Source organism: Eleutherodactylus coqui, chromosome 1 (assembly GCF_035609145.1).
Source record: "Eleutherodactylus coqui strain aEleCoq1 chromosome 1, aEleCoq1.hap1, whole genome shotgun sequence".
In the NCBI taxonomy this organism is placed as follows: Eukaryota; Metazoa; Chordata; class Amphibia; order Anura; family Eleutherodactylidae; genus Eleutherodactylus; species Eleutherodactylus coqui.
The window spans coordinates 122,976,602-122,992,609 of record NC_089837.1 but is presented as its reverse complement, the minus strand read 5'-3'; the positions used below and the strand labels follow the sequence as shown (position 1 = coordinate 122,992,609).

Sequence of the window (16,008 nt, the reverse complement as noted above, 5' to 3'; positions counted from 1 at the left end):
AGTACTGCACACGGTCAGATGTGGCCCTAAGAAGGACCGTTGGGGTTCTTGAAGCCTAAAATCACTCCTAACGCTCTCCCTATAGCAGCTCCGGCATCAGAAGCACTTTCCCTGATCTCTGTCAGAATGCATCTGTGACGAGCCGCGGGAGGGCCCGATTTATATACTCGGGTGACACCTGATCTCGCCAGCCACTCACTGTGGGGGTGGTATAGGGCTTGAACATCGCAGGGGGAAGTTGTAATGCCTTCCCTGTCTTTCTATTGGCCAGAAAAGCGCGCTAACGTCTCAGAGATGAAAGTGAAAGTAACTCGAACATCGCGTGGTACTCGTCTCGAGTAACGAGCATCTCGAACACGCTAATACTCGAACGAGTATCAAGCTTGGACGAGTACGTTCGCTCATCTCTATTTAAAACATAACAAATTATTTTTATGTTCTTAGCCATTGCACTGCGGAGTGTATTTCTGGAAACAAAGTCATTTTCACTTTTAGTTCTTATCTTAGAATATAAGTATAAGGCTTCATTTTATGAGGACTTGAGTTATATAGATAAGAATGGTCTTAGACTTGTTTCAAAATAATTTGGGAATGATTTTCAATTGTTTTCCTAAGTTAAAACTTTTACAGCACATGTACTGGATTGTTACCAGTCTTCATAGTTGAAGATTATAATTAGCAGTCAATTATTTACTAACGGTTCCCTGCACTGAGACCATATCCATTCACAGCCGACTCTGATAGTAGAACAGTTAGCAGTGCAATCTTACTATGCTAGATTGAAGGAGAAAATGTCAACTCTAAACTACAGCCCCCAGTAACGGACCTCAGTGCCTGAAGAGCTGGCTGCTTACTTCAAAAAGAAAATCGACGACACCTGGCAGGAAATAACCTCCCAATCCTAGACTAGCCCTAACCCTAGTCTTGTCACTACTGCATCTAGCTCCTGCTCACTCTCTGTACTCAGACCAACGATAAAGGAAGAAGTTTCCAGACTGCCCTCCACTGCTCGCCCCACCACCTGCGCTCCTCGGAGGCTATCTCCCATCTTACCACTATATTTAATCTCTCTCTGACCTCTGGCACTTTCCCCTCCTCATTTAAAAATGCTACTATATCCCCACTTCTAAAGAAACTGACTCTTGACTCGACCGATGCTGCCCACTACCGACCCATGTCAAATCTCCCCTTCATCTCTAAACTATTATTTTGGTAGTCAGCTACCTGCATGGTGAGAGGAGGATGCATCTATATGCACTCCTCAGTCAGTAAGTAACGGCCATTTTTCTGTGATTGTTTTTAATTCTTGATTTCCCCTTCTGTGATGCACTAAACTATTAGAACACCTGGTTTACTCCTACCATATAAGCTATCTATCAGATAACTCTCTTCTTGACCCCGTATAGTCTGGCTTCCCCCCTGTACACTTGACAGAAACAGCCCTTACAAACGTGTCAAATGACCTCCTCATGGCCAAATTGAGGGGCAACTATTCCCTACTGAACCTCCTTGATCTCTCTGCAGCATGTGACACTGTTGACCACAAACTCCTCCTCAGTATGCTTCCATGCACTGGACTAAAGGACACTGCTCTCTCCTGGTTCTCCTACTACCTATCTGACCTCTCCTTCAGTGTCTCCTTTGCTGGCTCTACCTCCCCTCCCCTTCCCCTTGCAATTTGGGGTCCCCCTCCTCTTCTCCATCTACATAACCCCTATTGGACAAACCATCAGGGGTTTTGGTTTTCAGTACCATCGCTATGCTGACAACAGCCAGTTATACACCTCCTCCCATGACATCACAGAGATACTCCTCCAGAACACCACCGGCTGTCTGTCTGCTGTCTCTAACACTATGTCCTCTCTCTACCTAAAATTGAACCTCTCAAAAACTGACCTACTAGTGTTTCGGCCCTCTACTAACCAACCTCATCCTGACATCTCCATCTCAGTGTATGGCACCACCATAACTCCCAGACAGCATGGGGTTATACTCTACCTTGATCTCTCCTTTACCCCCTATATCCAATCTATCACCTGAACATGTCAGCTGCACGTCAAGAACATCACAAGAATCCAACCCTTTCTCACCATAGGCATGCTAAAAACACTCACAGTTGCCCTTATTCACTCTTGGCTTGATTATTGCAACCCGCTGCTGATCAGCCACCCATACATCAGGCTCACCCCCCCCCCCAATCCATCCTGAATGCGGCAGCCAGGCTCATCTACCTGTCCAGCTGCTACTCGGATGCCTCTGCCCTATGCCAGTCATTGCACTAGCTGCCTGTCAAATATAGACTTCAATTCAAACTTATTACCTTCACCCAGAAAGCTCTACATAGCATCGCACCATCCTACATTGCCTCCCTCATCTCAATCCACCACCCAGCCTGCACCACTAATGAAATCAAATTAAGTGCCCCTTTAATTAGAACCTCTCTTTACCGCTTGCAAAACTTCTCCAGAGCTGCACCAGTCCTCTGGAATGCGCTACCAAAAGCTATCCGGGCAATCCACGACGCCAAAATTTTCAGGCGTGCTCTAAAAACGCAACTCTTCAGGGAGGCATACCATATTCCCTAAACCAAATCCCTCTTTTCTCCGCCTGATAACATGCTCCCTGCTCTACTGACTGCAATCCCTGCTAGCCGCAATCAACCGCCCCCTGCAGTCATACCGATTCAGCCACCACGCGGCTTAAGTCTAACCATTGTTTAGGTGTATAGCATCCCACACTCTACACCTTGCCATACCGTGCACATCTCCACCCCTATACCTTCTGTATCACCCCATTATTTGTAGTATGTAAGCTTGTTGGAGCAGGTCCCTCAACCCTACTGTCTCCATCAATTGACTTTTACATGTAACAGTGGTTTTTGTATTTTTGTTTTTTGTATCTGTTCTCTCCCTGTTTTGTAAGCTCTGCAGAATGTGTTGGTGCAAATAAAGATTATTATTATATAAAAATCATTGATTTTCAAATTAAACCTTTGGACCCTGTTTTGCAAATCAACAGTGCTAGCCACTATGTAAAGAAGGAAGGGATGACCTGTAACTACCACACTTTCCATCTTACAAATGACTGTTGTATCTATGTTTGAAAAATCAATGTTTATTGATCTTGCAAATACACTATATATGATTGTATTGCATTGTATGATATATTTTAAGCCTGGACATCTCCTGAACAGTGTTCTTATTTCCTGTATTCATTTGTGACACAAGGAACAGTGTTTCTGGATGTCATAATGAAAAAAGTTTAGTACGGCGTTAGCCAGTAGAGCAAAATATGATTGTTCCCAGCAAGAGAAACCAAGTAATCTTGTAGATGTGATACCTTTTAATGGCTAACAAAAATACATGATGTTAATGCAAGCTTTCAGACTTACTCAGAGTCCTTCATCCATTTCATTTTGCTTTCAAGAAGGACTCTCAGTAAGTCTCAAAGCTCGCAGTAACATCATGTATTTTTGTTAGCCATTAAGAGGTATCATATCTACAAGATAACTTGGTTTCTCTTACTGAGAACAATCACATTCTGGATGTCATCTTACAGGAGGAGGTATCAATCAGGAAGCGATTGTTCTGGGGCCCTGCCTGTATTTAATGGTGGACATTGTGACACCAAAAGCGTTGCAGCGCTTATAGGTTGGAGTGAGGATCAACTATATAATTCAGTATAATTGTCTGTGTACACACAGTAAGACATGAAGGTAGAATAGGGAGACCTGTTGAAGCATGTGCTGCGGACTTTGCCTAGTCCGCGACTGGTGGGCTAAGTCAGAAAGCGTTCCCACAGTGTTTTTCACTACATTGTGGAATTCTGTCTGGTGCTTATTAACACTGTTATGGAACCTCCGGAGGGAAATATACTGAAGGTTTCACTGATATAGGTGAAAAGCACTCTACTTTGGTGTACGTTTGACAGGATTTTTCATTAGTTTTATAGAATAGCGTAGTCGACTATGCTATTATATACTCCAAATATAACAGAAATAAAGGGAACCCTTCTCAAATGCACACCAGAGCGGTGTCCATTTCACTAATGATCATGAATGGTTCCATTCATTTCCATTCAAGGGATCTGTCTTCTTCCTGTGGCGTAACGTACATTCACAGGCATTCTGCAGGTCGGTGTATGCTACATCACTAGTGATGTAGCGTTCACTGCCTAGCAGAGAATTCCAAATCTGCTTTCTCGCTGCAGTAGTATCTGAACAGTCACGGCGAGACACCGCGCATACGCAGTCTCGGCAATAGCTCGGCATAGAATTCGGCATTTCCTGCTAGGCAGTGAATGCTACGTCACTAGTGACATAGCGTACATTGACCTGCAGGAAGGATACCGATGAGAACGTACGTAATGTCACAGGAAGAAGAGGATCCGGCCGGCTGGAGTAGAGGTGACCCTGGGGACTGCAGGAGTCAGGATAAGATTGGGGAGGAGAATATGCGGTAAGAAGACTGCCTGGGGAGGAATAGGTAAGTATTGATTTTTTTTTCTAATGGCATGCTTTCATTGTCGGGCTATTTCTCTTTAGAAATCTTACATATAAGACGACTTTATAATACATTGTATACTTTGGCTTTTTTCTGTCATTACTCTTTGATGTACAGTGTAATTGTCCTAAACAACCAGACCTTGTGCATTAATGTTAGATGTTTTATTATACTCGTTATTGGTGGTTATTTATCTTGTGATCCCGCTGTCCTCACTAAATTGGTTGCTATTGCTGTGCTGAAATCTTTTTTGCTGAAGGAGACGTTTAAAGCAAATTTATCTGTTAGATAAGTTGCTCCGAAGTCCAAACACGAGCCCCATAAATCAAATGTTTATTATGAGCTGAACACGGCGCTAGTTTCATGTGTTCTCTCTGCTTAACTCCCTAAGCTCATTTGTATACTGCAGAGACCTTCTCTCTGGTATATAAAAAGCTGTGCAAACACCAGAAGAATTCTTTCTATGTCAAACAAAAAAAATAAATTTGCAAACAAACTGCTCCCTTCTGCATTGTTTTCACTCCTTAAGTTTTACATTCGCGTTTATTCTGGACTATCTTTTATGTAATTTAAAGGGCAATTTGTGTGTGTCTATAAAGATCAAGGGAACAGATTTGACTCTGTTCACACAGGCATTATTTGCAGGAATTCCAGTAAATTCAAAAGCAAGAATAGCTCAGTCAATAGCATCCTTCTTGCCTACAAAAATACCAGAACGCTGGCAGAAGTAATAGTTAATGGGGTCTGTTAGGATTCTTCGGCACCCATTTGCCAATGGATCCAATATAGTTGTAATGGTTTTGTTATAAGTGGAAGTTATGATGTTAGAGCAAGCGGAGCTGAAAGTTTTGAAAGGTACCAACAACTATCGCTCATGTGCTTTGATTCAGGTGTGAGAGTTGTTCAGTGAATGGATGTGGAGCGCGCTGGAGATTTCTTCTGGCTGCCCTCCTCCACTTACTGCAAACAGGCAGTCACTCAAAGACTGAGCAACTCCTCTTTACACTGAGCAAAAAGTTGCTCACTAGTTGCTTCATTTAAGGGAGAATTCAGACGAGCATGGCTTTGTCCCCTTATACTGCGCTGCAGTATAAGGGGGCAAAACAAAACCAATGATTTCAATGGGATTTCAGTGTTTTCTTTTTACCACTTCTTTTCCCAGCCTTGACTTGTACAGCCGGGAAAAGATAGAACCTGCCCTATCTTTCCTGCACATAGTTAAAGGGGTTGTCCGGCCAGAAACATCAGGTCTCATTACTTCTGTTTGCCCATTTCCATGCACTTTGTAATATACATTGTGCATGGAAAATGAAGCAAACAGAAGTTTTGGACTTACCTTTAGGGGTGCCCCCCCCCCCCTGTGTTGACCCTCGGTCGTCCCAGGTTACGACAAGAAATCTTCTGCATTTCTTGTCGGGCCGGCAGCAGCTCTCGTCGGCGCTGGAACGCTCCTCTTCCCTTCCGCGCATGCGCAGTCCTTCTTTCTTCTGCCGGGACCGCGCTCTTTACCTCATCATCGCAGGGGACGCGCGCCGCCGGTCGGCGCATGCGCAGTACACTCACTTCCTGGTTTCATATACCAGAGCGGAGTGAGTGACTGCCTGCCGCTGCTGCTTGGACAAGAGCCAAGAAGACACCGTCGGGACTTTAAAAGTATGTGAAAGGGGAGAAGGGGAGTAGGGGAGAAGGGGAGAAATGTTGGAGAGATGGATGGATGGATGTGTGCACGGGGGGGGGGGGTGCAGTGATGTGTGTGTATGTGCACGGACCGGCTGACAGAAGTCCCGGGGGAAGAGGGGGGTGTGGAGTGGGAAAGATCGATGGATGGATGGATGGATGGATGTGTGCAGGGGAAGGGGGGGTGCAGTGATGTGTGTGTGGTGTGCACGGACCGGCTGACAGAAGTCCCGGGGGAAGGGGGGGGGTGTGGAGTGGGAAAGATCGACGGATGGATGGATGGATGTGTGCAGGGGAAGGGGGGGGGGTGCAGTGATGTGTGTGTATGTGCACGGACCGGCTGACAGAAGTCCCGGGGGAAGGGGGGGGCTGGAGTGGGAGAGATCGATGGATGGATGGATGGATGTGTGCAGGGGAAGGGGGGGGGTGCAGTGATGTGTATGTGCATTGACCCGGCTGACAGAAGTGTGGGGGGGGGGTCATTGTGAGAGGGGCACTATGAGGGCATGTGTGTGTGGGGAAATGTTTTACTTTACTTTAGCAGGGGGCGGGGCCTGGGCGGGGAGAGACTGTAGAGCAGTTCAATAGAGGTGGGCGTGTCGTGGGCGGGGCTAGGACGTGAGCTGAGGGAAATCCTGCCTTTTCATGTCTTACTACCATCGGGAGCGCGCACACAGAAGAGGGGGGGCACAGGGCATGTGAGAAGGCAGCACAGAGGCGCCATCTTTGAAAACTGCAGAGAAGATCAGTCTAAGGTAATAAACTGACATTGCAGCTGATCTGCTGGCCGGTTTGAGCCCCTGTATGCTGTCTGTTACTATCCTTACTGAAAGGGAAGCAGCAGCATTATAAAAAATTTTACCCTGTGTGGCCGGACAACTCCTTTAAACTATGCGTGGGGAAGATTGGGCAGCTGCTATCTTCCCGCCTCTTTTTTCAAACTCCTGCACTCTGGTGCGGAGTTTGAACTGCTGGCGAGGGAGAAAAAAATCTCCCTTGTTCAGGCGTAGCTATGCTCCGTACTGCTGAGCGTAGTTGCGCCTACGGCAATGTGAATAAGCCCTAAGGCCTCATGTCCACGGGCAAAAGAAGAATTAAAATCCGCAGCGGATTTTAACTCTTCTCCTGCCCGCGGATCCGCACCCCATAGGGATGCATTGACCACCCGCAGGTAGATAAATACCCGCGGATAGTCAATAAAAGTGCTTAAAAAAAAAATGGAGCATGAAAAAATCTGGACCATGCTCCATTTTCGTGCGGGTCTCCCGCGGGCTTCTATTGAAGCCTATGGAAGCCGTCCGGATCCGCGGGAGACAAAAATCAGAATTTACTCACCCGCTCCGGTTCTTCCCTTCGCCGCGGCGCCATCTTCTCTCTCCGTTGCGGCCGGATCTTTTTTCTTCGGGCCAGCGCATGCGCAGGGCACGTCACCGACGTCATCCTGCGCATCTGCCGAGCCGAAGAAAGCAGATCCGGCCGCAACGGAGAGAAGATGACGCCGCGGCGAAAAGGAGATCCGAAACGGGCGGGAGGTAAGTTTATTCTTATTTATTCTCATTTTCAGCGCTCATGTCCGCGGGGCAGGAGGGACCCGCTGCGGATTCTCCATGGAGAATCCGGAGCGGACCTGATTTTTCCAGTGGACATGAGGCCTAAGTGGGCTGAAACAAAACACCTAGCAAGTACTGAATGGTCTCTCACTTAATGCTCTATTAGCTGCTGTGTGTACACAGGAGGACTATCATCAAAAATTGCAGTTTCAAGCAATCCTTTGAGCAATAATCAGCCCGTGTAAAGGTATCTGAACTGACCTACACTTGAACCTAACTTTTGCTACAGAAAAGAGAAACGTGCTAGCCTAAATAAACAACATTACTGACTTTTCCTGATTGTCGGGTCTATTTATCAGTCACACTCTTGCATAAAAATGACTAATAAAGAGATGATCAGTTGCATTTTTGACAGAGCGCCAGTAGTCACCCATGATCTGAAGTCTATGTTATGATCAGCTGACCACCAGTCAATGTAGTATTATCACAGAAATGCCAATCTTTGACGATGTACAGTGATCTTCTAGTGGCAAAAAGTAAAGTCATTCAATCAGATGATCATCCATTTGCTGGTTGGGTGAAATCTCATGTATATGGCCAGTTTCATCCATGGTACCCTGTTAGCAGCTCTTTAAGGTTTTTGAGAGGCTATAGGCCTTTTAGTTGCATTACTGATAGGAATACTAGAAAAATAAGTTTCTCGGGATCCCTTCTATAGATCTCTCAGAAACATTTACAGTGCATACATATCTGTGAGTGTTACTAGCAGCACTGTATTCCATGCCTGCCAACTTTTAAGTAACATCAAGATTTCTAGAAGTAATGCATTACAAATCCAGACCCAGACAAACCCCCATAAGTACATATGGACCCCAGGCCAGATTCTGCAGATGTTTAGCCCCTTTCCTGCAAATTATAATACTCTTTAGGCCCCCTGCATGTGGGCGGTGTTTCCCGCAGAATTTCCGCCCATGCCTGCCTGCATAAGATGGCATTGAAAAACACAATCCTATGCAGACGGCCGTGAAAATACACGCGGAAAACAAATCGCGGCATGCTCTATTTCTGTGTGGGTATCGCAGAGGCCCACACAGAAATGTCACTCCCGGCTCTGCTCTGCGCAGCCGACACATCACAGAGCCGGAGCCGTGAGAGAAGGTGAGAGCCACACTGGTCCCTGCAGGGACACGGATCGGGTCCCACTACAAGATTTCTCGCAGGGGTTCCGACCCGGCAGTCTGCAGGCGGCCTTACTCCAGATGTTACCACAAACAATGTCTTTATGCTGCCTCTGACATTAGATGGTTGTCTAAAACAACGTCCTAGAGTAAGAAAAGGCTGGGTTCACACGGGACGGATTTGCCGCAGAAATTCTGTGCGTTAAATCTGCCCGTGGTTCCTAATCCAGGGATTAGCCAGCCGTGTGGGCGAGATTTTGCAAAAATCTCATCCACATAGGGCGGCAAAGCTGGGCGGAACCGGCAATGTGGCATGGAATTGACAGCCGCAGCATGTAATTTCTTTTTTTTTTCCGTTGCGGCCTCACTCCTCTCTATGGGGAGAGAAAGCCGAAATCTCGCTGCTTTTTTTGTGCAGCCAAGCCACAAGATTTCCACGGGATTTCCATCCCGTGTTCACCCAGCCTTAGGGCGCTTTCACATGACAGTTTTTATGTTCAGTTTTTTTGTGAGCCAAAACCAGGAGTGGAGAAAAAGTATAATGGAATAATTTGCAGTTCTTCCGTATTTTGGACCCACTACTGGTTTTGGCTCACAAAAAAACTGAACATAAAAACTGTTGCGTAAAAGCGCCCTAAAGGTACGAAATTCTATTCTTTTCCCAAGCATCTTAGAAAATGTTTGGAGAGTTAACAAACATTGTATTCTTTACCCTACTTTTACTATTATAAGTTCTTTACTCTACATTTAGTACTCCTTTAAGTTTTTTATTGTGCACCTAGAAATACAGTAATTAGGTTTACTGCTGCAAAATCTGGAAACAGTCCACTTATCAAGGAATACAATTCCTCCATTTTGGTAAAAAGAACAATAAAAAATACAAATATTAATAGAATTTTAAGTCTAAAAAGATGCCTCCATCATCAAGGTGAATGTATAATAAACATGTTGAAAAATATCTTGAATTCTTAGATCAGCCAGGTTACATAAGGAGGAGTGGCAGACATTTGCCTCCGTGTAAGCTGCTGCTGTACACATAGACATGTATAATGAGGATTTCATTACAAAGGTCTAGTACAGAATAATGTAAAAGGACTGGCATGCACAGTAAAAACACCGGTGTGTATCCTATTGATAGTGCATACAGTAATGTGTCATAATAAACAGATTTCCTACTATTATATCCATACGACAACTCTGCAGGGTATCCTAAAGCCTGCTTACAGACACTATAATACCCTTATTCCATTTAGATTGAAAAGCTGTTGCAAATGCTAAATAGATTAAAATAAAGGAAAGCAATACGGTAAAGAACAAACAGCGATTAGTAAATATTGAACTTACCAAATGTCCCAGACTTCTGAAAGTGGCATCCAAAAGCATAACTTTCCATTTCTCCTCTACGTTGTCTGGCAGAGGTTTATAAATGTAATACGCCAACAGCACAGACACAAGCACAAAGCACAGGGATTTTGATGCCATGTCTCACTACAGTACCTATTTCTCTCAAGTGATTAAAGCTCCCTTGCACTGACTGTGTTACAAGTCAGCAGCAGACACTGATAGGGCAAAGTTAATCTCTTGGACCTGAGCCCACTTGTCATCTGATCTCCAGCGCAGTCTACAGAGATGCTGTGACGGGCAGTTAGGTTTGTATGTGTGTCTCTATTACGTGTCTTTGCTTCGGAAGGAAGAAGAAATTTTGAGCTCTTCTGCAGAAAAGGACCAATGGGAATGAATATCACTTTGTGTATAGTGCTAGAATATGTCCACACTAGTTTAACAACCTGTAATTATATTTAGCATTATGAGAATGCTCCCTTATTTTCGCAAGACTATATTTAAAAGGTTGCCTAAGATCTTTTTTTTTTTTTTCCGCTTAAACATGTTGTCCATACCAGCAGGAAAAGGTACGGCATCCATAAAATCACGGCTTCATTGAGGCATATTAAAATCCCAATAGGAAAGACATACAATGGCAAAACGCGTTTCAAGCTGTCACAGCGGCTCTTAGGCCTCGTGTCCACAGTCATACCGGTAAAACGCTGCGGGTGTACTGCGCATGCCTGCGTATCACATATACACTGACTTTTAAAAAATTCTCTTCTCTGTTTCATAGTGGGGTTCCATATGAATTTTCACCCATGCACAATAAATTGCATAAGGACAGCGTTTGCATATGATACCTATAACAAAGGTATAGGGCTCATGCTGCGTGGTACATCGAAAAATGGAGCGTGCTGCAATCTATTTCTCATGCATATCTATATGCAGTGTCTACATGGATCAATGAAAGTGCATTGACTGCATGCGTAATACGTGGGGAAAAAATGTCCGTGGACATAACACTTAGGCCACATGTCCAAGGGCACGCAGATTCTGACTGCAGATCCTGCAGTGGATTCCTGCCGTGCGTGCAGACACGAGGCCAAAAATACATTTACTTACCTGTCCGGATGCGGCGCTGGTCTTCTCCATCGCAACCGTATCTTCTTTCTTCTGCACAGCAGATGCGCCATGCCTTTTTGCTTTTTTTAAATCTCCTGCTTTCCCACGGATCTGCAGCACATCCTCAGTGTCAGCTGCGGATGCTCAATGATAGTCTATGGGCATATTGAACTGCGGATCATCCGCGCAGGTGACCCACGCAGATTCCGCAATGTAATTATGCTCGTGGACATGAGGCCTTAGTCATAGCATAAGAACATGGCACACCTGGTCAGGGAAAAAAGAAACATACAACCAATAAGCAAACAAAAAAGTAATCATGTTACTAAGCCGGAAAAAAAGGAGAAAAAGAGATAGAATACCTGGCAATTGACCCTTAGTAGTGCAAAATCAGGTCAGAGCTCTTATTTAAACCAAAGGGGGTGCTGGTTCTCAAACAAAGAATGCAGTCATTTTTGATGGTGCTCACCTCCCCTAATGGGACGGCTGACCCGTTTAATGCCTGCAGCGCGCATAGATGAAAAATGACCAGCATGTATATTCTAAAATAGCACAGAACCTGCAGAAACCTTCCTGGATGCCCCAATTGTTATATTGGAGATATGAAATCTGATATTTGTTCTTAAACTGCAAGTCGTGCAGCCAACATACTGAAGTTGACATAAGACTCAAGTGATCAAATACACTAATAAGTGTTACAATTAATATATATTGTTTAATATTGAATGAATTGCCAGTGACACATGAAATGAACGTTTTTGAACTATGCAGAACCGAACACAACACCCATATTTGTTTGGTTATGCATATCTCTAGTCACCCATGGTAAACACACTCTGTACATACTCGTGTTACACAATGTACACCACCACCAGTCACACTGCAGACACACTATGCATACATTTGTTGTAGACTTGCAGACGTAGAATTGTCACAGCTGCATACATTGCTCACAATCGTTAACATGCATTAACCCCTCAGTGACCAAGCCTGTTTGTGCCTTAATGACCAGGCCAAATTTTGGAAATCTGTGTCATGTGTCACTTTAAGGCCTCTTTCACACCGGCTACAAAATCATTGCTACAAAACGCATGTATGTGAAGCCCATGGTTTCCAATGGGTTCTTTTACATGAGCAATCTTTTGTAGCTTGAAGAACCTATTGGAAACCATGGGATTTACATACATGTGTTTTTTAGTGATGCTGATCATGTGACCTCATGACAGCTCCAGGCTATTGGCTACCTCTGGCAGCCGTTAGCAGGGAGCTGTCATGTGCAGAGACCCCGGGGCTTTAATTCCCCATGTGAACGTGTTTTTACGGCCCTGGGGATTAAAGTCCAAATGCCCAGGACGTAAAAACACATATGAGCAGTCACTAAGGGGTTAATGTGGTCCATCCTGCAGCTTCCTTCTTTCTGCCCCATATAGTTGCTGGTTGAGCCCCGCCCCCTGCACTAAAAGGAAGCTCTTTATTAGACGAGACAGGTGTCTGTCTCAGACTCTTCCTGCGTGACAGGCACCACTCTACAACCAATGAGCGTTCATCTACAGTGCAGGGGACGTGCTCATCAGGCTGCGCTGTGCAATCTGCCACTCCGATGTACAACAGAGCAAATGAAAAAAAAATGTAAAGAGATTTATTTTTTTCTTGCCCCCCCCCCCACCTTATATTTTAAATTTCATGCTGTCCTGATCCGTTATCTGGGCCCTGGCTGCAGCCAATCATAGACCTCAGCACTGGAGGATGGAGCTAATGCACGGAAGATGTGGGAACCCGGGATGGGTGAGTATATGACTATTAGTTTATGGCACGGAGAATATGCTTTAAGAAAAACCTTTTTAATTATATATGCATATATATGTATACATACATATTATAGCACACAGATAACCATAACATTAAAGTACACCTTTTCAGAACAAGCTGACATGTATATATGAGGAATAACACTATTTCTGGCCAATATATTACTTGTATCCTGCATCTTTCACCAGTTATCCCCTCTATGGATTACATTTCTAATTCTCAGTTGCTCCTTAGTATGTGGGAGGAGACTTGTTGCTATGATGTTTTTTATACACTGTGCACAGAGAAGAGCAAAAACATCTTCCCTAACTATCTGTATAAAACCTCATGATAAAAAGCAACATGCAGGACACTATACAGGAGTACTGAACAGGGTAGATGTGATTTCAGTAGCTGTCAGAGACTGGAAACATCAATTTATTGGTCTCTTTCCTCCTTCCTTCAGCCTCTCTCTAGACTTCTACAGACAGCATGAGTCACCACTCTACTTCCCTTTGTGTTTTCGGTTTTGTTATCTCTGAAAAGCAAAGTGAGATAAATTATATACAGGAGTAACAATTAGTAAAACCTCATCACTTTATTATTTCCATTTATACCATCACAATGCTTAATAAAAGTTCATGATTACCGCGTATTGCGCCAGCACTGTGCACCCTACACTGTGTGATAGGCGGGAACTCATAGGTAATCAATTACATTGCCTTAAGCAGTTTTGCTCACATTAGCGTGTCAGAATTGTGTAATACACAAGCGCAAAATAGAGCGCAGCATGTTCTATTTTGCCGCATATATACGCGTGATAGAGCCCATTATTCTCTGTGGGCAAGTATATACGTGCGCACCTACGCAAATATATTGCGCATAGGTGGCAATGTATAAACAAAAACAAAACAGGTGGGCTGCCCATGACAGCATGCGTGAGATACACTGTCATGCGCAGTATATATGGTCACCGCCAGCTACACAGCTGTAAAACACTGCATACCCACTCAGCATGTTACACTTACGGCCCTGTGAGCCTGGCATAAGTGTATAGAGAGAGAGAAAAACAGAGACAAAGAGAGACAAATAGACAGAGAAAATATGAATGGTAGAAAGACATAATATACAAATCTATTCACTGTGGCCTATTACAAGTTAGTGTGCGCCAAGTAAATAGCAAATCTGTGTATGTACAAAAGTTCCATTAATGAGTAAAAGAATACAGGAACAAGGTGTAACATACTACGTGCTTATTTACATGAGCGTATATCGGTCCCATCTAAGCAGTACCCGCTTCCCTCCAACTCACCAGCCTCTCTGCCTCTCTCCTCCAGCTTAGCTCCGCCCACTCCCGCCCACTCCCGTTGCAAATCGCTCGGAGGGGAGGAAAGAAGCAGAGAGCCTGTGAGTTGGGGGGACAGCATATATCGGCCGGGCGTGAAAACCTGACCGATATACGCTCGTGTGAATAAGCCCTACATCTGCACAAGGTGGGTTACCTTATTGGTAAATCTTGTTACATGTCCATATGGCATGATACTCTTAGTCTATTTAACTGCCTTGTTCCTAAATATTTTCTGCTTGAGAATCTTATTCCTCTATATTTTCACTTATTATTGCATGTGGGATTTCTATGGAGTAGTCTTGGGAGCCGACTCTGCTCCTTACATAACAGGTGTTGGCTGTCTTTGACTGCTGACACCAGCCTGCATAGACTGTTATCAGAGACAACTCTAATCATAGCTGTTAACCATTTAGATGCCACTGTCAATCCTGACAGCAGCATTTAAATGTCCCGACAAAGAGAGGGAGCCATTCGGGTTTCATGGCAGTCTGGGCAGGGCTGTGATGTATTTCTGCCTATTAATTCATACCTGCGCATGGTTTAATAAAATGCTTGCAGAAATACAATATACTGCAATACTGAGGTATTGCAGTATATTGTATAAGCAACCAGATGATCTCTAGTTTAAAACCTTGTAGGGACTGAAAAAAGTGAAATAAAGTTTATTGTTATGAAAAATACAAAATATTAAAAATTCTAAAAACCCTTTTTCCTTTTGTAAATAAAAAAACTCAAAACACAAAATAAAGTCTGATTTATATACTGTATTATTTCTCCAACATGATGAACACCATCAGAAAAAAATATACAACATCAGAATTGGGCTTTTTTGGCAACCCCATCACCAAGAAAAAAAATGCAATAAAAATCTGGTCAAAAAGACACATGTACCTCCGCATCTAGTAGAAACTACAGGTTGTTCTGCAAAAAAAAAGGCCTTATGCAACACCCTCAATGGAAAAACCAAAAGGTTAGGGCTGTCAGAAGATGTTGAAAGTAAGTAACATGTTATTTTTTCACAGCTTGTGTGGCATAAAAATGAGCCCTCCAAAAATAGCCCAATTATGTTTTTGCAATTGCATTTAATAGCATTGTGTTAACATTCTGCAGTTGCTACAGATTTGTTAGCTGCATATTCATGCTGAATTTCTCATCTTCTGCCACAAAGGTCCTCCTGACAACTAATATTCCAGGTCATTGAGGTATATTGAACTGATTGTCATGTTTGGTGAACCAACTTGGGAGGATGTGTACCTTGTTAAATCAGTGATCTCCAGTTATACCCGGGGCACAGGCCCCTACTGGCCTTCCCAACTACATCCCTGATCATATATATTTTAAATTCTTTCAGCAAATGTAGTAGTCACTGTCCTATCGGAAATCTGAATGGTACATGAGCTGTAGTAATACAGTCAAGGCATTCATTTGGATTTAAACAGAAATTACAGATAATTTTCAGTTGAGTAGAAGTGACTTAAAACCTATATTATGCAGAAAATACATGCCACAGTTTGGAA

The 16,008-nt window shown here is 43.9% G+C and overlaps 1 protein-coding gene across 1 annotated transcript in view; it reads right to left on the bottom strand.

Moving 5' to 3' along the window:
- The window catches only part of AADAC (arylacetamide deacetylase), a 52,687-nt gene extending 42,049 nt beyond the window's left edge, over positions 1-10,638 (bottom strand). The window contains exon 1 of the mRNA XM_066599947.1: positions 10,252-10,638. Coding sequence (XP_066456044.1) covers positions 10,252-10,389 — 138 coding nt within the window. The 5' untranslated portion in view covers positions 10,390-10,638. The remainder of the gene's footprint in view (positions 1-10,251) is intronic.
- Between the last annotated feature and the right edge of the window lie 5,370 nt (positions 10,639-16,008).